This window comes from Squalius cephalus, assembly GCF_949319135.1.
Source record: "Squalius cephalus genome assembly, chromosome: 18".
NCBI classification, from domain to species: Eukaryota; Metazoa; Chordata; class Actinopteri; order Cypriniformes; family Leuciscidae; genus Squalius; species Squalius cephalus.
Genome location: NC_137139.1, coordinates 10,496,440 through 10,522,070, shown reverse-complemented (window position 1 = coordinate 10,522,070; position 25,631 = coordinate 10,496,440). Strand labels below are relative to the sequence as shown.

General features: G+C 38.1%; 2 protein-coding genes across 4 annotated transcripts in view; one reads left to right on the top strand and one right to left on the bottom strand.

The window, feature by feature from the left end:
* The window catches only part of hdac7a (histone deacetylase 7a), a 111,558-nt gene extending 96,369 nt beyond the window's left edge, over nucleotides 1-15,189 (top strand). For all 3 annotated transcript variants that reach the window (XM_079848571.1, XM_079848570.1, XM_079848572.1), the window contains exons 17-26: nucleotides 749-856; nucleotides 3,154-3,209; nucleotides 4,713-4,800; nucleotides 5,649-5,768; nucleotides 6,033-6,130; nucleotides 9,327-9,445; nucleotides 9,540-9,673; nucleotides 9,881-9,962; nucleotides 11,817-11,955; nucleotides 12,516-15,189. In XM_079848571.1, coding sequence (XP_079704697.1) covers nucleotides 749-856; nucleotides 3,154-3,209; nucleotides 4,713-4,800; nucleotides 5,649-5,768; nucleotides 6,033-6,130; nucleotides 9,327-9,445; nucleotides 9,540-9,673; nucleotides 9,881-9,962; nucleotides 11,817-11,955; nucleotides 12,516-12,558 — 987 coding nt within the window. In that variant the 3' untranslated portion in view covers nucleotides 12,559-15,189. The remainder of the gene's footprint in view (nucleotides 1-748; nucleotides 857-3,153; nucleotides 3,210-4,712; nucleotides 4,801-5,648; nucleotides 5,769-6,032; nucleotides 6,131-9,326; nucleotides 9,446-9,539; nucleotides 9,674-9,880; nucleotides 9,963-11,816; nucleotides 11,956-12,515) is intronic.
* Nucleotides 15,190-16,731: 1,542 nt separating this feature from the next.
* On the bottom strand, nucleotides 16,732-22,121 carry twist3. Its single transcript, XM_079848621.1, has 2 exons — nucleotides 20,992-22,121; nucleotides 16,732-17,321 (listed from the first exon to the last, which is right to left on the bottom strand). Exon 1 carries the CDS (start codon nucleotides 21,875-21,877, stop codon nucleotides 21,260-21,262), a length of 618 nt encoding a protein of 205 aa, XP_079704747.1. The 5' UTR covers nucleotides 21,878-22,121; the 3' UTR covers nucleotides 16,732-17,321; nucleotides 20,992-21,259.
* Between the last annotated feature and the right edge of the window lie 3,510 nt (nucleotides 22,122-25,631).

Sequence of the window (25,631 nt, the reverse complement as noted above, 5' to 3'; positions counted from 1 at the left end):
ATGTAGTTTACGTTCTGTAATTTGTAACACACACTACGCCTTGTGGATGCTTACAACAAAAATAAGCATCTAAATACTTTTGCGAGCATGAGTGATCTTTATACAAATATGGTTGGGTATACAAATTTCGTCATAAATCTCCAGCGTTAACATCTGTGTGAAAGCGTACAGCTGGTTATTCGTTCATCTGTTATTTGAATAGGATTACGCTCAGTTTATTGATAGGTTTAAATTGTGAGTTAAGGAGAATTAAAGATGAGATCATTGAATTATGAGTTCAGATTCCACCTCGTCTTGTTGTCTGCGGTTGTTGTTGACGAACACTTCTCTGTTTCATCAGTTTACGATGGGACGTTTTCCGTAACAGCATGTAACGCTGGCATCGTGCATACGTGCCCTTCGCTTGAACCGCTGTTTGCGGCTCTGCAGATTTATGAACGTTGATCACGGCTGTCATAATGATAAATGTGCAATAGTGTGCGCCAAGACAATTCAGCTACATCATTTTATTCTGGCAGAATGGGTGACTGACATAGATTATGTGTCATGTACGCGGCGCTGAGGGATTACGTGAGCCAGGGCTTGGGTGGAACTGTGAAACTGTCTCAAAATCAAGTGCTAACTTCGGGATTACATGCACATAAATCACTGAGCCAAGCAGTTTTGTTTATGAACGGATTGGGTACTCCTAAGTGGAGTAAATAAGTAAATCAGCCCTCACCAGAGCTCTTTGCTTGTATTTGGACAGGTGGACAACGACACCATCTGGAACGAGATGCACACCTCCACAGCGTCCCGCATGGCGGCCGGGAGCGTGACCGAGCTGGCCTTCAGAGTGGCTAAAGGAGAGCTCAAGGTCTGTTCAGGACAACATGCTAAAATTCACACTGTTCGTCTGTTTAGTTTGTAGGTCAGCCACATGTATACGTGTCAAGTCTTTTTTAAGGTGTGTTCCAACATCTTTACACCACTGGTTAGATGTCCGGCTTAGAAACAGCCAATTCTGATGGTATTCCTACTTGCCACGCTGGCGGCTTTAATTGTATATATAATATATACATTTTTCAATTGTAGTCTTTTAAAAATGCATCTGAAATGATGAACTTGATGAAATGTAGTGTTGTCAAAAATATAGATTTTTTAGTACCGATACTGAAATATCTGAAACACGTCCAATACTAATTTTCCACAGAATAGACACAGGAGACCAGCTGCTCTCTCTCTCTCTCTCTCATCTCTCCGAGAGCGAGTGACACACAAACCCGCCTCCACTCACTCACTCGTTTCATTTGATACTGATGAATATTGTTGATGTTACAGGGCTTGAATTTCGGTGTGGGATTGCACATATTGCACATAATTTTACTCATTCCCACAGATTTTGCACTCGCACCCAAAGTGTGGCACATAAAGCCGCCTCTCAGCACTAAATTGAGTTATTTTTTGCTTAAACAGTCAAAATACACAAAAAAATGTGTGTAATGGATCAGTGCGATGGATACAGTGTAATGGATCAGTGCGTCAGCTCTTAAAGTGACAGCAACTAATAAACCTGCTGACAAATTGTAAGATAATCTAAAAAATATCTATATGGCAGGTTTTCCCCATGGTAACGATGTCAAAATTGTGGCCAGTGGAAATGTTGAGTGGCTTGTAACTTTGGAAAGCCACTAGCCACAGTGGCTGATGAGCAAACACAGTCAAGTCCTGTTGCACCTGGAACTGAAACAAACCTGGAACTGGAAAAAAAATATGCATATGTTAAAGAAGCTACACATAATTTAAGTACTTTAACTAGACCCTTATTTAACAAAATCGCCAAGTTAATAACTGTTTTTTATGTGAATATATTGTAAACTGTAATTTATTCCTGTGATCAAAGCTGAATTTCCAGCATCATTACTCCAGTCTTCAGTGTCACACGATCCTTCAGAAATCAGTCTAATATGAGGATTTGATGCTCAGGAAACATCTGATTATTATCAATGTTGAAAACAGTTGTGCTGCTAAATGTGTTTTTTTTTCAGGATTCTTTGATGAATAGGAAGCATTTATTTGAAATAGAAACCTTTTGAATCATTATAAATGTCTTTATTGTCTCTTTTGATCAATTTAATGCATCCTTGATGAATAAAAGTATTATTTCTTTAAAAAAAATCTTGCTGAGCCAAAACTTTTGAAAATTAGTGTATAAAAACTACATTGAAGCTGTTTATCTGCACTGATGTGTAATTATCAGATTATACAAAGTAAAGACATCATCTGGCAGGAAACATCTAAATGAGAATGAAAGCATTACATTTTACAAGTAAAATGTAAGGGTCAAAAGTGAAGCGCTGAATCATGACCGGTGCATCCATGCAAACAAACTGATTCAGTAAAATGATCCAGGCGTACTGTACGAGACAGAAGAGTGAGTGTTTGATTATTGCCCCAGCTTGCTCTGCTGTAAAGCTGAATGAGAAATACAATGATTCCGCTTGTTAATATTTTGATTCACTACTTTGAATAAAACGAATCTACTGTCATGCTAATTATAAAATGCAGTTATTAGCATCTTTAACTGACTGTTTGCTTATAAAGATTTCTCGTTGCATCAGGGTTGTCATCTTGTTATTAAGGTACTTCTGAGATTATGTTCTGAGATACTCACTTCCTTAAAGCTCCACAGTGAAATACTCTCACAAAGTATTCAAGAACAAAGAAATCACTGGCTATAATAAACAGAAATATGTGTAAAGTGTAAAAACTTTAACTTTGCTACCGGCATTTTTGTAAAAGATTACATGAAGTTAATCTCGTGTTCATTCTCCGACGTGACGTGAATGCATCTTCAGTCAACACTCTTGGATCTTGCGTCAACCAATCAGAATCAAGTCCTCGTTTCCTTTCAGAGAGCCTTTGCAATTACCGTTGCTTCAAATAAAAATGAACCAAGTAGCAAACCGAACTGATTAAGACGTGGAAAACTGTAACCAACATGAGGGAACGGTTCAATCACTCGAGTCCCCGGCTGGTAATTAAACTTAATGAAGGTTATAGGGGATGTTTCAGGGAAATGGCTTTATTGCTTTAACTGAAAGTGGTGGCCCGTTTGTGAAAGCATCGTTTGGTAAATGCACAGTTAATGACATGTTGGTTTCAATGTTTCAGAACGGCTTTGCTGTGGTTAGGCCACCAGGACATCACGCAGACCCGTCAAACCCCATGTAAGTCTGGCTGTTACAGACAGAAACTTCTCTGTGTGTATTGCTTGAGTTTGTTTAATGTCGGTATGAAACGGAAGTTGCAATATTTTCTTCCCTATTGTGACATATATGCAAGTGAAAAGGATTCTCCAATAAGAACAAATGTAGGGCGGGGCTTGATTTTGTCAGTGGGGATTTGATTGGATGTTTGTGGTTTGCTATTGGTGGATCTCATGTGAGTGACAGGTTATAGTCCCGCCCTCATCATCAGAGAAGAGATGTTGCTGCGAGAGGGAGGGGAAGTTATTCTGATTAAAGATTACTATTAATATTAAAAAATTATTTGCACAAATTAATCATCTATAATAGTGCTGGGCAACGATTAATCGCATCCAAAATAAAAGTTTGTGTGTACATAATATATATGTGTGTGTGTACTACTGTGTATTTTGTATTTATAAAAACACACACATGCATGTATATATTTAAGAAAAATGTGTTATTTATATATAAAATATTTATATTTATATATAATATAAATTATATATATATATAGATAGATAGATATATAGATATACATATATATATATATATATATATATATATATACAGGCAAATATTTCTTAAATATATACATGCATATGTGTGTATTTATACATACAAAATAATTATACACAGTACACACACATATATTATGTAAGCACAAACTTTTATTTTGGATGTGATTAATCGTTGCCCAGCACAAATACTGATATATCCCATAAAAAAAAAAAAAATAAAAAAAAAGAATGGTCAGTTTTGATTTAATGGTTATTTTAAGACGTGTGCATTGAACTTGAGCTTGAACTCTGGCCTGTGTCGTTTTTTCCTAGTCTGTTTTCCACTGTCTTACTATATAAAGTTCTTCACATGCATAAAATAATAATAATAATAATATAAATGTGGGTGTTTGTGCAGTGTGTCGTGCATGTGAGTTTGTGTTTATTTACTGTGGTCATGAGTGAAATGCTTCTTCCTGTACATGTGTGCTGATGGCATGTTTGGAGTGTTGTGTTTGTCTGTCGTGGGCGTTGTGTTCGCACATGTGCACTCTGTCACCTCGCGTTCGGCGTGTGTGTTGCAGTGTCAGCACGCCTGTCTGTGTGTGTGGATATTTACGGCTTGATAATGAAGCTTTGGAGGGAGCGGGAGGAAAGACGCTGATTTATTTCAGCAGTTATTGGCCTGCTGAGTTCGCTCTTTCACACATTTCTCAGCGTTTCACCTCGCTCCCTTACTTCCCAGTGCAGACCTAATCATCTGCTTGAAGTTTCCACGTTTATTATTTGTGTATATGTACATATTTAAATGCTTTTAGATTACCTATTATCTTTCAATGGTTTTCCTGTCATGATAAAACTGAGTTCAGTTGCATGAGGAAATTTGTTTGCGTATTACTACAGTTTTGTTGTTGCGTTTCCAATAATTGTTGGCATTTAATGTGGGAGACCTCACTTTATCTCTTTCTCTCTCTCTCTCTCTCAGGGGTTTTTGTTTCTTCAACTCTGTGGCGATCGCTGCCAAGCAGCTCCAGCAGAAACTCAGTGCCAGTAAAATCCTCATCGTTGACTGGGTGAGAGCTCGTTCTGCGAATGCTAATCATTATATTCATGTTATGTCAAATAACTGATATGATGGCTGAGATTGGAAGTCTATACTAATATATCTATACTATCCCTATTATACACAATTAAAGCAATAAGAGTTTGTTAGTAAGTTCAGGCATCACAACAGTGTAATGTACAGGATGAAAAATAAAGAATTTATTTCAATTAAATATCCACATTAAATACAGTTCACAACATCTGATAAACAAAAAATAGCTAGTCTTATTACTGATACATCGCCAATATACTGTAAAAAAATTACATGATTAATAAGTTATGACAACATATGTTTTTACATGGCTTTAACGCATCAAAAGTTCAGCAATTTTTATAAGTTATACAAGATTCAACTCAGTTTTTAAAGTCAGTTTAATGTAATTTAAGTTGAAATGACTTAAACATCCAAGTTGATTGTGCTTAAAAAATGTAGGTTAGCAACTTTTTTTTTCTCAAAAATTCCACAATTATTCTGGGATATTTGAATGAAACCTAATTGAAAATATTCTTTTCGAATGGATCATATGAACTGATTTGCACCTGATTCAAACTCTTAAACAGTGTAGTTGAACTGTATCGGTTAACAGATAGAATGAGTCGAGTTTATCAATCTTTCGATGAAATCACTTCCAAATTTTGGTATTTTTTGGGCCAAAGCAAAGGTACTGCTAATGTTAACTGAACAGCAACCAAAATACAAATAATTGCTAACAAATAAAATAAAATGTCAATGTTTTTTTTACTCGCTGTAGTGTTCCTTTGTGCACTGAATTTAAACGATTGTTATCCTGATTATTTTTCGTCATCAATCATTCAGGACGTCCACCATGGCAACGGCACCCAGGAAATCTTCTACAATGACCCCAGCGTCCTCTACATCTCCCTCCATCGCTACGACAATGGAAACTTCTTCCCCGGAAGTGGTGGGCCGGCAGAGGTCGGTACCCAAAGATCATTGATTACCATTACAGCAAATACAAATACAACAGCAAATACTCCCTGGTCGATATTCTTATTTATTGCTGTAATTCACTATAGGCTCACAGAACCTTTCATTGACTCACTGAAGGATTTCAATGCGTCACAATTGTGTCCCAAACCAGAAATAGTTGCATCATGGCCTTTAGCACAAAAGGATCAACAGTGAATGGAGCGTTTTCAGTGTTTAACAGCAGTGCTGTCTGTGTTTGATTGGTCCCAGGTGGGTTCTGGTGCCGGTGAGGGTTTCAACGTTAATGTGGCGTGGACCGGTGGACTGGATCCTCCCATGGGCGACGCAGAGTACCTGGCTGCCTTCAGGTGATACTTTCACTTCATTATTTGATATTCTCAACTGACTCAGGGGAATATTTCAACAAGGACAGTATTCCCTGGAGATATGTTCATTTAAAGTCCCCCTGTGGTGAAAATCCAGCTTATAATGTAGTTTATATGTCTATGTGTTGTTTTTAATATGATTTAAGACAAACCATGTGCAAATGCACAAGAGTACACTCTCTCTTTAAAACTGAACCAAAGACAGTCTCAAAAATGTGGTTTGAAATCGCTGGTGTTTATGTGTGATCCTCTGAGCTGGTGTGAGTGAGTGGAGGCGGGGATCATTTGCATATTCATAGAACCGCGTATACTAAATGAGGGAAGGGTGTAGAGTTACATTCAAGCTATTTTAAGGCATGAAGAATTTTTTTATTTTTATTAAATATGTCATTTTGATGATCAAAGATGAGTTTTAAGGGATGAAATTATTGACTACAGGGGGACTTTAAACCATGCCATATTTGCATTTATAGATCAGTTTTCACATAAATAAATTAATTCGGACATTGGAAGACACCATGATTATTAAATGTGATATATTTGCTGACTTCAGGGTTAGGGGACGGAGCTGTAGCAACAAACAAATTTAGTGAAAAATCTTTGATTAAATGGCAAAAAATGTGTTTGGCCAAATTGTTTAATTATCACATTTTGACCACGTCAGCATCTATTTCGTGCACACAATGTGGAAACGATACAACAGGTAAACATGTCAGCAGTGTGAACGCACATCAAATACTTCCCTTGTACACAGTATGCGAAAATGACCCGTATCACCTCCTACTTCCTGTGAGATTCTGAAGTGTGCATACGATGGACTCTTTACTGTCCCATGAGGCCACGGGAGAGGATTTGTGAATGAAAGTGAAGCGACGCACTGATGCTCTAAGTCACATGACAATGACAACATGGAGAATGTAGTACGTCTGGATTACATTCATACTGCACACATTCATACAATATAGAACATACTTTTTTAATGATCACAAAGTAAGTTCATATTTAAATGTAGTTCCTACTCAGTATGTGATTTGCCAACTGTCTTTGGGGTAAGTGGGTGTTTAGTGTTGTGTGAAGGGTGCAGTGGTGTTGGGGAACCCGGCAACTTTTCTATTGTTATGTCGTCCGTGGTCCATAAGTTTAACCACAACCTCTCCACCATCCACTTATATGTCTTGTTAAGCTTTTACATGGTCCGTTCATTATCAGGTCAGAGTTCAGGAAGAAGCGTTTGACCTTCCATCATCGGTTTTGCCAAGAACCAGGTGCTCTTCCTATGGGCGTCCTTCATATCACATCGGTTTCTCTACTTTGTTCATGTGCACTAGTATTTGCACTGAGATCTTTTCGATTTTATCCAGAATTTGAAGACGGATCATGTTGTGGACACTTTAAACAGGACTTGTCCCCTTCTTTGCAACTGCCAACCTGTATCAGTCAAGGTGTTTATTGTAGTCTGAAACACTTGCAGGCCTTCAAATGATTCCCAGCTTTTTCATTGCTTTGGGATCAAACTCAAGCTTGGCCACTTCCACATGCAACTTAATTGGCGCCGGTGGGTGGTTTTATTAAAACTTTTTAGCATTTTTGAAGGAAGCCTGCTTCAGGTTTTTGGTTTTGGTCCAGGGAGGCATTGCTAACCACACGCTAACCAGGATCCCTGCGTGAAAGTGGGTGGGCGTCTAAAAAGACCTTTAAGATCTTCAGGACTGAATGCTATGCCTCTAACCAGCCCGTCTCTCCTTGACTTCCTGTGTCTTGTACACTCTTTCTCGTCCTTTTATTGGTCTTTAATGAATGCTGCTCTCTCTCTCTCTCTCTCTCTCTCTCTCTCTCTCTCTCTCTCTCTCTCTCTCTCTCTCTCTCTCTCTCTCTCTCTCTCTTTCCCTCCACCCAAACTAAAATTGTTCCTCTCCACACAGGGGAGCGTGGGTAGTTTTATTGGTCTAGAGGGGAGGCGGAGTTGGTAACAACGGTGAGGGTAGGCGGAGAGGGTGGGGGAGTAGTGGAGGATCCTGGGTAATTAAGGCAAATGGCTCCCAGATGCCGGGCTGTCAGTGACGTGAGGAGAACGACAAGCTTCAAATGGGAACCAGATGCAGCGGCGGTCGCTTTGAACTCGCCGGTGATGCGCTCAAGAGGCGAAATCGCTGGCAGGGCTGGCGTCCTCCGAGCGCAAGAAAGAGGGAGACGAGGAAAACGAGGAAGGAAGAGAGAGCGAGGCCTAATTCAAACACTTTAGTCATTGGGATTGTCACGCTGTGCTTCGGCCAGCTTAATTCTTTTGTAGAATTTGTCAACTATAACAGGAACGCCACTGGACTTTTTTTCTTCTTTTCAGTCTTTTGGGCAAATAGTTTCTCATGTGAAACATATTTCCGTGAAGGCTTTGATCAGAACTGACAAATACACCCAAAAGAATAAATAAATATGAATAAAAGTAATCTGGAACAATTCTGCTCATTATTAATAATAAATGTAACTATTTATTGAGCATTCGTGTCTTTGTTATATTCATATTGCCAGCGTTTCATTAAAAATATCATATTCGTCTTGCCTCAGAAGACCCCTCAAAGGAATACTTCACCCCAAAAAAATGAAAATGCTCATTAATTCACTCTCCCCCATGACTTTCTTTTGTGGAACGAAAAAGGAGATGTTTTGAAGAATGTAGTTGGTTGCCTTTCTACGTAACTACACTGAATGGCCACTGAAGCTTTCAAGCTTCAAGTAAGATCCAAACGCGTCATAAAAGCACTACTCACCATATTCCAAGTCTTCTGAAGCCATGAACGGAAATTTAATTTGTTATTCACTGACAATCTTGACATCTGCCCTGACTTTCGTTGCCATGTTCATGAGACTTCAAGAGTGAAGCACGAACAAATAATTCTTTTGAGTTGGATCTTTAAATGAATCGGTTGATCCAGGTTCACAAAAGCAGTCAAGTTAAGGTTTCAAGTTAACAGGAGAAGATTATACGTTAATAATAACTTATATTTCACTGAAGACGGATAGTCGTTTGGGTTTGGAGTGACACCAGAATGAGTGAATGATGAACTAACTTGGGTGAACTAACCATTTTTGCAGTTTGAAATTGTCCTCGCATAAAGACTCTAATGCAGATCACTGATATGATTTTAACTGATCAATGTCTGTGTGTTGTTTTGATGTTTAGGACGGTGGTGATGCCCATTGCTCAGGAGTTTTCCCCAGACGTGGTGTTGGTCTCTTCAGGGTTTGATGCCGCAGAAGGACATCCCGCTCCTTTAGGAGGATACAAAGTCACTGCGAAATGTAGGAAATTTCTGTCCTTGATATATTATCCTTATCCCTTTAATGTCCTTGTGTTTGGACTGTGATGGTAACGCTGTTATTGGTCTCTCCGCAGGTTTTGGGATTTTGACTCGGCAGCTGATGACGTTAGCAGGAGGACGCGTGGTTCTAGCATTAGAGGGAGGTCACGACCTCACGGCCATATGCGATGCGTCTGAGGCCTGTGTCAGCGCCCTGCTGGGCCTGGAGGTCAGATTTCATGCATTCTCCGGCCAAATACTTTATAACACATTTATTATTCCTTAATAACCCTGTTATGGCATTGCCGTTAACAAATACTCAGGAATCTTGTTATGTAAGGGTGTTAACATGACTTTTCTGGCAAAGTCTTGTATGACGTGATCTTTGTTTTAAAGGAAAAACAAAAACACAGTTTTTCATCTGGTTTTCTGTTAGGATTCTCTTCCTGAGTCGACTCTACTGCAGACGCCCAATGCCAACGGAGTGCTTTCACTGCAGAGAGTCCTGCAGATACAGAGTGAGTGTCTCTCGTCCCGGTCTGCCTCTAATTATGCTGAAATGCACTGGCTTCCTGGTAGCACACATTTGTTTAATTCTTCGTAATTAATTATAATCATGATCAGCGTTGTTTCACCACATGGTTCCTGCTCTGCCAAAATATTCCAATAAAAACAACGGTATGGGACGCACTACGTGGCGTACACTACCTCTCTCACGCTTTCTACGCGCTATTGCCATTATCTGCCTGCAGTCAACAGTCTGTTGTCATTCACATTTTCAAGACTTTCTTTCTTCAGTTCAACACAATGGAAAACTTTTGCAGAAAGTCTGGGCAAGAAAGTGTACTGTGATTCAGACAGTCAAGCTCCGATAAGGACAAAAAAACACACCAACATTATTTTAAATGTAGTATCAGTATTAGGTGTACTAAGTCATTAATTACTTGACTTTTTTTAAAGGAAAAGTAATTAAATTAAAGTAATGGATTCTTCTGTGATTTAATTACAGATGTAATTAAATTGCATTTGACTATAGAACAATTATATGTAAACAATAGTGGTTTTAGGGCTGTGAAACGATTAATCGCGATTAATCGCATCCAAAATAAAAGTTTGTGTTCACAAAATATATGTGTGTGTGTACTGTGCATAATGATTTTGTATATATAAAAACACACACATGCATGTATATATTTAAGAAAAATTTGTTATTTATATATAAAATATTTATATTTAAATATAATACAAATTATATATATATATACAGTATATTTAAGCAAATATTTCTTAAACATATACATGCATGTGTGTGTATTTATATATACAAAATAATTATACACCGTACACACACATATATTTTGTGAACACAAACTTTTTTTTTTGGATGCGATTAATCGCGATTAATCGTTTCACAGCCCTAGATTAAACATCACGTTAAAATATAGGTTTTTAATGTATATTAAAAAAAGTATTCTCCCTTTGAATACTTTGGTCAATTCAAGAATAATTTATGCAAATTATTTATTTGAAATAATTAAAAGAGTCGTTTCATGTCTATCCTTGTTTTGTTCAACTGGTCGAGATTGATTAGGGATTTGGAAAATAATGCTGTACTTTTTAGAGGGAGTAATTAGTACAGTAATCTGTACGGTCGAAGATGTCTATAGGTAGTGTATATTCTGAGGTCATACAATATCTTTGTTTGAGGAACCGACTAAAAAATTGGTCGTTATCTTTCCCCCTACTATAGTTCTTTAATGTCACAGAAGCTCAACTGTACTTGCTTGATGCGCAAGAACAAACCTGCAACTCAAGCAAGCATGTTTGAACTTCTGTTTGCTATATTTGATGTGCTCTATGTATGTGTGTTTATCAACGTTTCTATGTGATTAAAAGCCTTAAATTAAATCTGTTCATCAAAGTTTTGGTTGCATGGCCTTTCAGTGGAGAGACAGAAATCTCTCAGGTTTCATTAAAATATCTTCATCTGTGTTTTGAAGATGAACAAAAAGTCTTATATGTCTGGAACGAAATGAGTGTGAGTAAATGATGACAGCATTTTAATGTTTGGGTGAACTATCCCTTTAAATTCCAGTGTTTTCTTCACTTAAAGAACACGTTGTGTGTACTATTTTTTTTTTTTTACTTTCTGGAGTACTCTCATTTTATGGAAATGAGCAGCTTTGACATTCTGCAAAAGATCTTTTTTGTGATTCACTTGGTAAAGAAAGTCATTCAGGTTTGGAATGACATGAGGAAGAGTAAATAATGGCCGAAATGATATTTCTGAGTGAACTATTGCTTTAATTGTTTGCTGCCAGTGTGCCTGTAGTCCTGTCCTTTTAACAGTGAAGTCTCTTCCTCTGTCTCAGGCCAGTATTGGTCGTCACTCAAGCCGTTGTCGAGCACAGTGGGTATGTCGTTTCTGGGTGCCCAGAGGAAAGACTGTGAGGAAACGGACACCGTCAATGCGATGGCGTCCCTCTCTGTGGGGGTCTTGACCAGCAAAAGGTGCGTCATGATGAAGACATTTTGCTAAATGTGATTAATACAATTTGTCATTCCTCTATAGTGCTCAGTCCTCTTCTGTACACAATATGTTTGGTAATTTACAGTGTAAACCAGAGTTATTATCATTATCTAAAATTATTTTTTTTTAAATGGTTAAATAAAGCTATTGAAATAAAGCTGAGTAATAGCAATACTTAAATAAAAACATAATAAAATGACAAAAGCAGATAATAAAATTACTAAAATTAAAGTATATATATATATATCATTCAAAATATTAATAAAAACTACAATAGTATATAAATACTACTAAAATAGCATAGGGATTTACAACACATTCTACAACAAAAAAATTCAGCCAAATTGTCCTAAAGGATTTTGTTTTTGCAGAAAGAGGCAAATCTGTAATCCACACTAATTCACGCTAATGTTTTCATAGGTGCCCAATTCCCATCTTGTGGGCTTCACTGCTGTAGCAAATTATGCTTTTGACGCATTCTTAGGCATAACAACCATATGGCAATTGTTTGATGCTAAACATAGACCTGATTTTGTTACAGCCTTGCTGACGAACCCATGGAGCACGACGACGACTCCCTTTAAACCAGGTCTTTACTCGTCTGAAAAACTGTCCAGTACCAAATGGCGCTCCACATCACGTGAACGAGCCGTGCCTCAGACCAGCAGTGCCTCAGGGGGCGTGGCTTCCTCATCATGGCCCCTCCCCCAAGACTGACCACCAGCGCAGCGCGGCTAAGCTAACAACACAGCTACAGTTCGGCTGGGACTCTGGGATCCACTTCATCGTCTCCATTCAAGAACCATGCAGACATTCACACTAGAACGCATGAGGCCTCTTCGTGCGTTAGTGTGTTTTTAACATTCACTAAAAGGACGCGCTCGGGAACTCGCAAATATTCACCTCTGGTGCCTCAAAAGAGACTATTTACTTTAGCTGGAGATGCGAAACCAGATTTGTGGGAACGGTTGAGGATTATTTAACCTTTTTTTTAAAGGCAGCCCACTTCACCACCCCTGACAAGCGAACTATTGAAGTGCTGAGAGAAAATAAGGGGTTTCCTTGCACCTGGCAACCGCAAAGTGGCTCCACTCTATGATGTCATTACTATTAACCAATTTAACCACTAAAGAAGAAGAAGAAGAAGAAATAACGATCTCGACAACTGTGGGTTTTATAAATCGTTTTTTTTTTTTTGCACTGTGCATTCCATAATGTGAACCGTGAAATTTTCCAAACCTCTGGGAAAAGAAAGATCTAATTCTGTATCTAGTTTTACGCTTAACATTCTTTTAAAAGTGAAGCAAAAAAACAGTTGCATTCTTGTCAAGTTCAGTTACATTCTACCTGCATTCCCAGCATGAAGGCTGTACACTTGAAAACTTCAAGATACTTCTTTGTACTGATTCTGTGCACCTGATTTAATGTTACGCCTCATGTTTTTAAAGGCCAGAGGGACAAACCAGCTATTAGCAAGTGTATTGCACACACACACACACACCCACCCAAAACACACACACATATGTCCATATTTCTGTGCACGCAAGCACACGTCGCATCCATACGACCACTGTACATTTAATATCGTGGACACAGGAAGTGCTTACACTTTCCCTAGACTAACTATAACGCAAAGTAGATCAGTCTCTCTTTAGACCAAACTAATATGAGTATGATTTTTATATGTGTGTGTCCATGTGTATCTATCAGTCATATATTTAGTCTGTTCTGTATTTACAACCAAACCTCAATTGACCACAAGCAAAAACGCAAAACGACAATTGAATGGGCTCTCGAAGCCACTTTAACGTTTAAATCAATTCTCTGTATTTTTCATCGATCTTTGTTGTTTCGGACAAGGGAAATATCCAGCCTTTTAACCTGTGGAGGAGACGTTTCAAAAGTTTCTGTGCATTTAATGATTTTCCTTCATTGCTGTGCACTTTTTTTTTTTTTTACGAGGGATGCATTGTTTTTGGATGGCGTTGTGTTTTCCACAGCCTGCACATAGATGTATAATTCACACCAGTTGTGTGGATGAACTTTATAGTGATATTAAATATGTCTCTCAGCCGCTGGGATTCACATTTACGCCATCTTCAATGAACCAAAATTAACATCACGCCAACCGTTGACCGAAACGGACAGACTTATTCAGCCTTTCTAAACAAACGCTTAGCCCAAAATATTGCCGGCTGCGTAATCCTACCGGGTCAAACCCACCGAGAATAATGCGCTGGAAGTTATCATCCACATGCTGTATCAATATCTCACGGTTAAAGTCTGGATGGTCGGCTATCGGGACTGGCAGGACAGTTCATGGTGCTTGTTTGACTTTTGCGTTGTGCTTTTGGGTTGATGAACGCCCCTACGACTTGATTTCAAGTGTCGGATTTGTTCCGGATTTGTTATTCAGCATGACTTGGATGACAATGACCAAATCTTATCTTTTTTTTTGAGTCTGCACAACCATTTACCTCTGTATTTACAACCAAAATACAGCGTTAACATGCTTTCTTGCGTTCACTACAAGAAACAATCGTGACCTGACAAATTGCTGTTATTGTGTAATAAAACTGAGGCATTCCTACACAGATTTCCGTAATTCCCGACCAATGAGTCTTTACTTCCTCCCTCTTTTGCCTCGTACCAAACCACTGTGGATAGTTATGCGCTTGTATGATTCCATGTATATAGCACCATCCTCCCATTTATCGATGTTTTGTGTTCATATGGCTGTTTTCATGAAGACCCTGGGTAGCCTTTGCCCATCAGACCCCCATGAAGACTGTTGTAAAATAGAGCGTTCACCCATTAATGAAGTCTTAGCTAATCTCTAAACTAGCGGCGATCTTGCTGCGTATTTATAGTACTTCAAACGGTGCGCTTGCATTTCGCCATCAACAAAACGTACCTGTTCACCTTCAACGTTTGATAAAAAACAGAAATCGCCTTGGTTAGCGACTAAATTCGACAGCACGCACTTAGTGACAGTTTCGCCGGGCCGTTCGGACCGCGAATACAAACAGATCTTGACATTCCCTTGCAGTTCGGACACTGCTATGCGTCTTATACACAGTTATATTCCAGTGGTGCATTTTTACAATAGCTTTGTGCATTTTTACTGTTTCGATATACCTCTCAAAGCGTTTGTATTCTCTCGTCTCTCCGAACCCTTCATGAAGTAAGATGGAGAGCGTGTGCTGTTGTCTTCACTCCTGTAAAAGCAAACCAGCGCCGTCTTAATTCCTCTCTCATTTATTTCCCTTCGCCTCGTTGTAAATGTAAATAGTTACCACCAGAGAGACTTCACCTATGTGCCTTGAAGTACTTCACCTGTCGACCCCACTAACTGGATCTGTTTAACAAAGAATAACAGAAATGATGTTTTCGAATCTTCCTGTGCTTAACGATTCCCTTGTTAATTTCCGACTTCTTTTATTTCTCTGTGTATAGAAAAGAATGTCTATTTTGTACTGTTTCTATCTTCCTAATTAAAATGAAAGCATTTTTTTTTGTTTGCCTGAATTTCGTTCGGCTTTGTCATTTTTTATTTGTTCATTCTGGTGCTCTGAACATCAAATACCAGTGAACTGAATGAAATGAATCAAATGTGTCACATGTGGACATCCATCTGTTTTCTATTATTTGTCAAAAATTCACTCAGATCTACAGCTTGATCTTTTTATTATTTGAACGTTGCATTGCCATTACAAAAATATACTATGGTAACTACAATACCTGCATTCTCCACCAAAATACAAATGTTTTGACTACACTATAAAAAAAAAAAAAATTATATGATCAATAAGTTATGACAAAATATGGTTTTACATTGCTTTAACTCATCAAAATAAGTTATACAAGATTTATTTAAGTCAGTTTAAGTTGAAATGTCTTAGTTGATTGTACTTAAAATTTTAATTTGGTCATCCAAAAAAAAAACTTCTTACACTATATATGAAATGAATCAAATGTGTCACATGTGCACATCCATCTGTTTTCTATTATTTGTCAAAAATTCACTCAGATCTATAGCTTGATCTTTTAGTTATTTCAGCATAGCATTGCTATTACAAAAATATACTATGGTAACTATAATGCCCGCATTCTCCACCAAAATACAGCTGTTGTTACTAATGTAAAACTGGTAATTTAGTCATCCAAAAAATTAAAATTAAAAAACTTACACTGAAATCCTCTTGCACTATTTAAAGGAGATGCCATATTATTTTTTTAGCCTTTTAATATTAACTGTTGCCGTGCTGAATTTTGATAAACGAATGAACCAGTATTGCACATGCACACAACCAAAGAAATGTGAAATACGGGAAGCCTGAAGCCACTGGATCATCAGCAGTTCATCCGGTCACTGGCTCCTTCTATTGTCACACGTTTAGGCTTCTGCTTTAGTTTGGGCCACTATGGCAGTGTGTTTTGCAGTGATCTTCAAACATACATCTTGTAATTGCCTTACCTAATTTACACATAGTAAACAGCAGAACATGCCACTTTTGTGGTGAGGCGGTCTGTCTTATTTCTTGCCAACCAGACATATATTCATTGAAGCCTCAAACTAAAAAGGATAATGCCAAGTTTATGTGCAGACCACGTTTAGCCAGCGTTTTATTCTAATTAAGGAATTAGCAGTGTCTGTCTGGCTGGATCCTAAAGAAATCGTACCAGCAGAACATCAACATCTGTCGCTTAAAACTTTCTCAAGGCTTTTTCCCCCCGGATCACAATTCTTCAAAACAGTTTTTGACAGTTTTTATTGTGCTGAAAGGCAGTATCATACTCATAAAGTAACTGTCAGATAACTTACTTTTATGCATTTGCTATTCACCAAGTCGTCATATTGTAGAATTAATCTTACAGCTTTATTTTTTTTTTAAATGCGTAACAACCTTTATACATTTAGACAAATGTGGTATATATACCATGACAAAATTGTTACACTGTCACAAAAGCAATAATGTTGGCTAATATACAGCATAAACGACAAGCGCAACAACTCTGAAATGATCGGATCTGTATATCAGAGAATATAGTGAGTCTACGTAGCATTTTTCCGTCAGGTTAAGGTTAGCTATACATGTAGAGTCCTTATGACAGTCAATGTCTGCCTCTGTGTGTCCATACATACTGATCTCAGATCAGCACTCTGCCACTGAATCAGAGTCATTTCCAGAGTCTTGGTTTAGATGCGCGTTTGGTCACCGGACCAACGCTGGTGTCTGTTCCTCTTGAGGGTCGTTTTCCGCATTTTGTTGTATAGCTCCATTGGGAGAAGGGAAGGATTGTTGGCTTGATGTTGAAGCATGATGTCCTCTGGGATAGTGGGATACTGTTGAGAGACAGAAGAGGAGAAGATGTCAGAAATGTGCTTTATAATCAAAATTACTACATTAATTTGTCACAGAAGACCCGTTGTAAATTGACTATTTGCAAGAATATAGTTATTTGTATGTATGTATGGTGCTATATACTCCATTTTAAATTATTTATTTAACATTTTGCTTATCTTATATTTTGATTATTATTATGAATGCAGTTTTTGTCATCTTAATTCATTTAGAGACTTTATTTATATTTTAAACGTAAAATAGTACATTTGAAAACGAACACAATAGAAAGTCCATCATTGGTGGGATAAAACATTTAGGAGTTTTAAAGGAATTTACTGTTTGGATTGGTGCAACTGGATTACTTCATAAACAGCTTTATTTTAAATTGCCCAATCGGTTTGCTGGAATCTGCTCGTCATCACAGCCTGAAGCGAAGGACTCATTCCCATGAGCACCGGCAAACATGTTGACTCATCTCATATAAATGAAGGACATTGCTGAAGTAATAGAGCATGTGCTGACTATGACAAGTCCAAGTAAACCACAACCAAAAATAAGTCCTGACAAAGAGTCATAGATACAATGTTTCCATTAACAATTTTTCCACAAATCGGACAATCAAGATTGGATAACTTAAAAAAAAAAAAAATAAAAAAAAATAAAATTGTAATACTTGAAGATGCAATTTTAGTGATTGAGATTATGATCACTGCCTGGCCTGAATCAGAAAACTGGTTCAAAGCTGATTTTCAAGTATCTTTAAAGATCGTTTTGTTATTTGTGATTTTGGTTTGTCTATTGTGGCTAAAGCTAATAGAACATTACCCCATTATTAATCTGAAGATGGACTGTAATGACATACTTTTATCAAAATAATAATAATAATTTATAAGAAGGGGTCCATGTTTTGATTAATGCACCTTTTATAGTTCCAGGTGGAAGTTTATTTTCAAAGATTTTATTTTTAGAGTATACAATTTTTGGTAATTTAAAAGCAAAATGCAAAAGCTGTAATGTAATCTACTCCACAGAAAAACACACTGTAAAAAAAGCCTTACATTGAGTGCAATCAACTTGGATGTTTAAGACATTTCAACTTAAATTACATTAAATTGACTTATAACTTCTAAAAAGCTGAAAATTGCTTGAATTATTTTGACGAGTTAAAGCAATGTAAAAAACACGTTGTCATAACTCATTGATCATATAATTTTTTTTACAGTGCAGAAAACACTGCAAAATTGTCAGCTTTCTGTTGGGGTGAGTTCTATACACCCCTTGCCTGTTCTTTTGTTAAGTATTTGAGTTAATTTGATTACAGCTACCAATAACAGTGAGTTGTTTCAGCTCCATTTCACAGATTTCTGCGCACCCCCACACCACACACACACACACACACACACACACACACACACACACACACACACACCCCACATCAGTGCAGAAAATGTGATAAATGTGTACAGGTTTAGTCTGGACCTGGGCAGAGCTAACTGTTGGCACATTGCTGCAGAATATCTCTGTTTCGGGTTGGGTTTACAGGAGGATTTCACCATCCTAAAATTACACGGCCATGCAAATAAAATATTTCCAAACTCTGTGATCAGTGCCCAAACATCTATAGTATCATGTGGCTCAAATAGGTACAAAGTCACATATGTTCACTAAAATCTTCCTCTTCATATATGTTAAAATCAAACTGATATATATCAACGAACTGAATTAGTGTGTGTTGTATGGGATGTATCTCTCATACACACACACACACACTGATAGACACACACCTCTGTAACACCCCACAACTGTTTCCAATCATTAGGTTCCTGCATGTCTAGGCCCGGTCGCCTCTGATTGCACGACACTGGATACAAGATCCTATGAAGGGCAGAGGGAGGGCGATTTACACCCGTGGGCTAAAGGAGAGTCCTCTCCACCTTTCCCTGCTTCCTGCTCACTCACTTTTCTTTTCCTTTAATGGCTTTTCTTTATCTTTAACAACAACACATGACCACTGGTTCAGTGGAATGTGCTCGGTGGAAAATAAGTACACATTTATATTAATTACATATTAACTACATTGTTATTACTTATTTACTAACATATAATTAGTTGCACGTGAATTTAGTTATAGTCAAAATGATTGACCAGATCAGAATTATAAAGGCAATAACTTCATAAAAAAAAGATATTTGTTGTTTTTGCAGTATATATACTTGCAGTATATTTAAATGTACTGGTGGTTAAGACAATGCATACTATGAAAGCACAAAAAGAGGCTATACGCTAGTAGGCCTGTGTAAGAGCAGCGAAATATCCGGAGGTCAATGTTGTGTTGAGAAGTATTTTATACACCTGATCGGGAAGTTTAGAATAAACATGGATCAAATGACAAGAATATAATTGTCTATAAGAATAAGAATAATATCTGTTTTTCTGCCCAGACGTGTTGTGGTGAAACAATACGGTTTAGGATGTTGGAATTAAAGAGGAGTTTCATTTTCATGCTGTATTCTCAAAATGGCTAATATCTCACAGATTCTTGAGACAACATGTTTTTTTTTTTTTTTATGCATTTAATTTTAGATAGCTATTAACCCTCATACCATTAACCTGGGATTTGAATCATTGGTTGTTCGTTCTTTTCATTTAAACAAATCTTTTAAATGACTACCTATTTGTGCAAATCTGAAATTGTAAATATTTAGCCCATTTTAAATTAGTTCAACTTTTAGATTATTGGTGCAAAAAATTATTATATGGAAGAAAAAAAACATTAATCCAACATTTTTGAAAAATTGTCCTCGAGACGATAATCTTGAGAGTAACCTGTCTTGTCTATGTTGTGTGTTTTGTTTTGTTTTTTCCTGTGGTTATGATTCATAAACCTTTTCCAAGTAAAAAGTAAAAAAATACATAAAACTCAAATAAATTTACAATCAATTTGCTTCAGATGTTCGCAGATCTTTCAGTCTATTATACAGTCAAGATAAAAAAAAAAACTAGCGCAAAATTTGGAAATATTATGCAGCATTGAACATACTCTGCATTTATGAATGTGCATTTCCCCCTGTCAGTCTATTGAATTTGCAGTGTACATTTGATTCTGAAACTGGTAAACTGTTCATTAGACCAGTAGCATCAGTCCAGCTGGTTAAAGGTCCAGCCACAAAAAAAAAAAAAAAAAAAAGGCTCCGTTCTGTTCAGTGAGCAATGAGGCAGTTACAACAAACCCCTTAAGAAAACCTTTCATGATAGTGCCCTTAAAATAATATGCCCTTATATTATATTAATAAAAGTAATATCTTAGGAGGTTTGTTGTAACTGGGAACAGAGCTTCTAGATCAGCGCCATTTGAGACACTGTAGTCTTTGAAGAATTATTTCAATGGCCACTTCACTGTTTTGGATGCATGTTTGATTCTGCATGATTCCACATAAACCATTAACAAAGGTTAGGTAAATGTAACCCCTAAATTCACCAAACACTTATGATGCATGTAATAAAATAAACCCAACAGGTCCATAATCAATAAGCAAGTCATTTTCTAGTTTGTGAGAAAGCGTTAACTTGTCGATCATCAACTCGGACATAAACCAGAACCATGTGCACATAGCCGCGATCATATTTCATCAATAACACTTAATTTTACAGACTTGAGGTCTGACATACCTGTAGAGGGTCGCTCTGAGGAAAAGTGAAAAGATCTGTGTTGGAAGGTCAGAGGTCAGCTTTAGGCAGGGTCAGGTCATGGCAGCAGGAGTCAAATGGCTGTTGATGGGGAAGTTGAAGCCGTAGCTGGTGGATAGAAAGCAATGTGTTTAATAATCAGAGTCACTCTCTCTCGGGCAGATTGCAGGTTCAGAGTTCAGAGGCTGGCTGGAGGTGGCGTTTCGTAGGGCTGTAGGGTCGGTCGGCAGGATTAGGAACAGATGAGCGTCTAGTGAGTGGCGGACATGGACCAAGCACCCTCCATCCTCCAAACGGAGAAGGCGTAGCTCAGCCTCTCGTGGGCCAGGTAGTTACAGCTGGCCAGCTTGGCATCCATCTCATCGCTCTGGAGAACCTGGTAGAGAAAGTCGATGTATCGCGAAGCCAGTTTGAGGATCTGAATCTTGCTCAGTTTGTCCGAAGGCAGCGTGGGGATGATCTTCCGCAGAGAGGCGAAAGCGTCGTTTAGAGACTGCGTGCGCTGTCGTTCCCGGACGTTAGCGATCACTCGTTGTGTGTGGAGGTCCTCGAATGGTTGCCCTGGCACAGGTGACACCGCGCTCACGGTGGGCACTAGGGAGGCTGAAGAGTTTGATGAGGACGAGGGTGAATTCCTCTTGGGCCGCTTGGGGCCAGAGGGAACGAGCGTAGACGGGCCCTCCAGTGGTGTTTTGTCGTCCTGTGCTAGGGGTCCACTGGGCTCTTTCTTGGGACCTGTCAGCCGCTTCCGAGGACCAGCCGGGGGTGCAACTACGACGGGGCACTTGTTGGGGCGACGCTCTTGCTCCTCTTCACTGGGTAGGACCCCACCCTCGGGAAAGTCGCCACAAGTCTGTTCCTCTCGCATGACGGTCCGTCGTCCTTTACTTGTCAATCCCGTGCTTCTTTCCTATTTCGCTTTGCTTGCGGCCCGCTTTTTTTCCCCCCTTTGACTGAGAGCAATTTCAAGGGAAAGCAAAACAAATCAAAGCAAAAGGCATGCTTTTTTCAAACTCAAGAAGGTGCCGGATTATACGGCCATGCATCTGGGCTCATAAAAATCTCTGTCTCCGCAGTATGTCATGTAGCTGTAGGTCAGTTCTTGAAACCTCAAATCACCATCTGGTTGTCAGGTCTTTTATAAAGGCCAGTGGTAAGTCTTCGAAAAGCCCTACCTACTTTGATCAGTGATTGGTTGAGAGGTGGATTGGTTGAGGGGTGGAGCCGCTCGAAGGAAACAGGAAGGCGACGCGTGCCGCGATTGGAGGACAGAGCCATAAGGAGGGGGGCTCGATCTAAGGTAGTGGCAAAGACTCTGCTGTAGAGTTTTCTTGAAATTGTCTGAAGCATATTGGTTCCAGATTTCCCCCAAAACAAGCCTTTAGTCCATACACACCCCCTCCACCACTGCAACACTCCACACCTCCTCTTTTTCCCCGGCACAGCCCAACACAGACAATAGGAAGGAGCTGAGAAGCAGGCTTGCTGTTTCGCATGCTGTTTCATGCTGTCTCTCTGTTGACTTTATGGCATGGCGAGGTTTTCAGGGGTAAACTGAACATTATTTTGAACATGCTGAGTGAAAACCGAAGATCACTGAGTGTCTATTTGTCTATGCATATTTGATCTCTGTATAATTTTGTTGCATTGTAACATTTTAAAAGGTGGTCAAACCATGATAAAAAAAAATATGGTGAACTTTAAATCGCTAATCTGTGTTTATATATAATGTAGCATCATATCAGCACACTATTAGATATGGTTTTGTTTGAGTCAGGACTGGCCAAGACGACAAAGTGAGTTTCGAATTCCTGAATTAAACTGTTACATCACAATTTAATTTTTTTTGCTTTATTTTGACCTTTACAACTAAGAACAATGTGTCAATTCAAATTAAACCAAACCTGCCTTGATTGTGTCCCATTATTGTGATTGTTAATTTCAAAATCTAACAAAGTCCTGCTGAAATTAAAATTGAAACATGCTGTACGAATGGTATGCAATTCAAAAACACAATGAATTGATTTAAAGGGGCAGCTTTAAAAGTACTCTAATCAACAGTTAAAAGTACAAACAATGGGCCTATTTTTTTAGTCTCTCTTATATCTTAATGTCTTCTAGCAGATTAAGAAAACTGACAGTTTTGCAGGGGTGCAGCAATGATTTCAAGAGACAGAGAGGGACAGAATGCAAGACCAAGGCATTTCTGAGTGGCCAAGTAATGCAACTGTATCCTATTTGTGTTGTCTTGCTATTTTTATTTTTGTTGCAATGAGAAGCAGAAGAGAAGAAAATCATGCATCATTTTCAGGAGTGATCAGAAGCCAAGCTCTGGCCGAGCTGTGAGTGTGTCAGATCAGTGTTGCTGGACCTTTAGTACTCCAGCTCCCATATCTAATATCACACCTGATTCAACATTATCAGCTCATTAGCAGAGGCCCCATGAACTGAAATGAGTGCCAGAGACGGGGAAAGTACAAAATGTGCCATGTTAGAGGGCTATTCACAGTTATAGGCAGCATACAATATCTTAAAGTCCCCCTGTGGTGAAAATCAAGCTTTTAATGTTGTTTATATGTTTATGTGGTGTTTTTAATATGCTTTAAGACAAACCATGTGCAAATTAATTGCAAATTCATAAGTCGACAGCATTGCTGAGTATTTTCTCCTTAAAACTGCAGTGAACCAAAGACAGTCTCAAAAACACGCTTTGAAATCGCTGGTGTTTCTGACGTCACAAACCTTGTAACCAATCAGGTCAACATGTGATCGTCAACGAGTGGATCTCTGAGCTGCTGTGAGTGAGTGGAGGCGGGGCTCAGTTTCATATTCATAGAACTGTGTATACTAAATGAGGCAAGGGTGTGGAGCTACATTCAAGCTATTTTAAGGCATGAAGATTTTTTTTTCAAGGAAAAAACATTTAAATATGTCATTTGGGTTATCATCAAAGATGAGTTTTAAGGGATACAATGATTGACTAAAGGGGGAGTGTGAGGGACACATTTTAGTTTTATTAAAAGAGAAGGGAACAAGTCCTGCCCCTTCACCTTCATTTTGTCAAAATTCGTTCTTTTCACTTTCTTATGTCAGATATGCCATAGACACGATTTTCAGTCACAAGTATTTAATAAAGTCAAAAGTAAAAATCCAAGAACATTCATAGTAGGATTTGAGACCAGACTCGAGTCCAAGATTGAATTAAACCTGTAGAAATAGGCACAAACTCTTTGTATATAATTATACTCAAAAATGTATATAATTATCTCACCTAAATGTTTGATCATGCAGTGTATTTTTGTTTTTACAAATGGGGCAACTGTTGTACAATAGCTTACACACAGCACAAGCCTAATTTCAAACTCCAAACTGAATTCACAAAAAAGACAAATATACAGTCAGTAATAAAATAAGAACCAAGAATCAATTTACAAGCAGTAGCACAAATAAACAAAATAGAATAAAGATACAAAGAAAATAAACAGTGCTTTTTTTCAAGTAGGTCTAATGGTAATATTGAGGTCAGAAATACTACAGAAATTTAATTTCTAATAAAGTTCTAATAAATTTAATATCAATTAAAATAATAAAATAATAGTGGATGGTGTTTCCTGAATAAAAGAAATATATATTAATCCTTACAATTACAAAGTTAGTTATTCAAGAGCAGTGAGTGTCAACAAAAAGACACTGAAAAACATCAGGTGACTGAAAAACATCACTGAAAAAGACACTGAAAAACATCAACGTCACTTTAAGACCGAATGCACAGATCCAATATACTATAACACAACTTTCTCAACTGTTCACTTAAGACAATGCTGACTTTGTTTATGTGCACACTTGTCAAGACGGTAATTTTGCACATGCATTTGTGTGTATTTGATCATTTTGGTACACATGAGCTGATTGTGAGGCGGCCTTGAATGTGCAAGAGCGCGCTGTCTTACTACGTAGTTATGATAGCTATGATGTAAACGAAGGGTAAAGCTTTGCTTCCGCTAGCCTGCTAACTAACATTACAGAGTTGCAGTGGTGTTTACTGTAGCTTTTGTAAGCTCTTGCTTTTGTACGACTGTTCATCGCCCCTTAGGAAAAATGATCCATGATTTTGTGATTGATTATTAGGCCTACCATAGTTTTCAGACAAATATGATTAAATGGTGGATTGTATCTATAACAAAAAACAACAACCATATCACTCTGAAACGTCCTGTGAAATCTGTGCTTGAAATCCGTTCAGCACGATCCTCTTCGTTAACATTGTCAGGGTCTGAATCACCTGGTTTGAAATTGATGGCATCGTTAATATTTCCATCTGAGTAAAGCTTGCAGTTATGAAGGGGCGTGTCATTTCCCGAATTGTAGTACACTCCAAAATCAAAATCAAGACTTCATAAAAGGGCATAATAGGTCCCCTTTAAGCTTTATAAGGTTTATGAGGTCAGCCTTTATAGAGACCGCCGATCAAACTTCCCGAAGAGATTATTGGCCGATAGCGAATCGGCAGCCAATCAATCAGAGCACCCCTCGTATTCATACAGTTACTTTCACTTTATCCAATTAAGCTTTGGGTGAAATTAATAGTTATTTGTTTATTTTTTCAATTTTATTTTGTAGTA

Bases quoted from the DNA above. Each gene is read 5' to 3' on its own strand.
- twist3 (XM_079848621.1), bottom strand. From the start codon at position 21,877: ATGCGAGAGGAACAGACTTGTGGCGACTTTCCCGAGGGTGGGGTCCTA.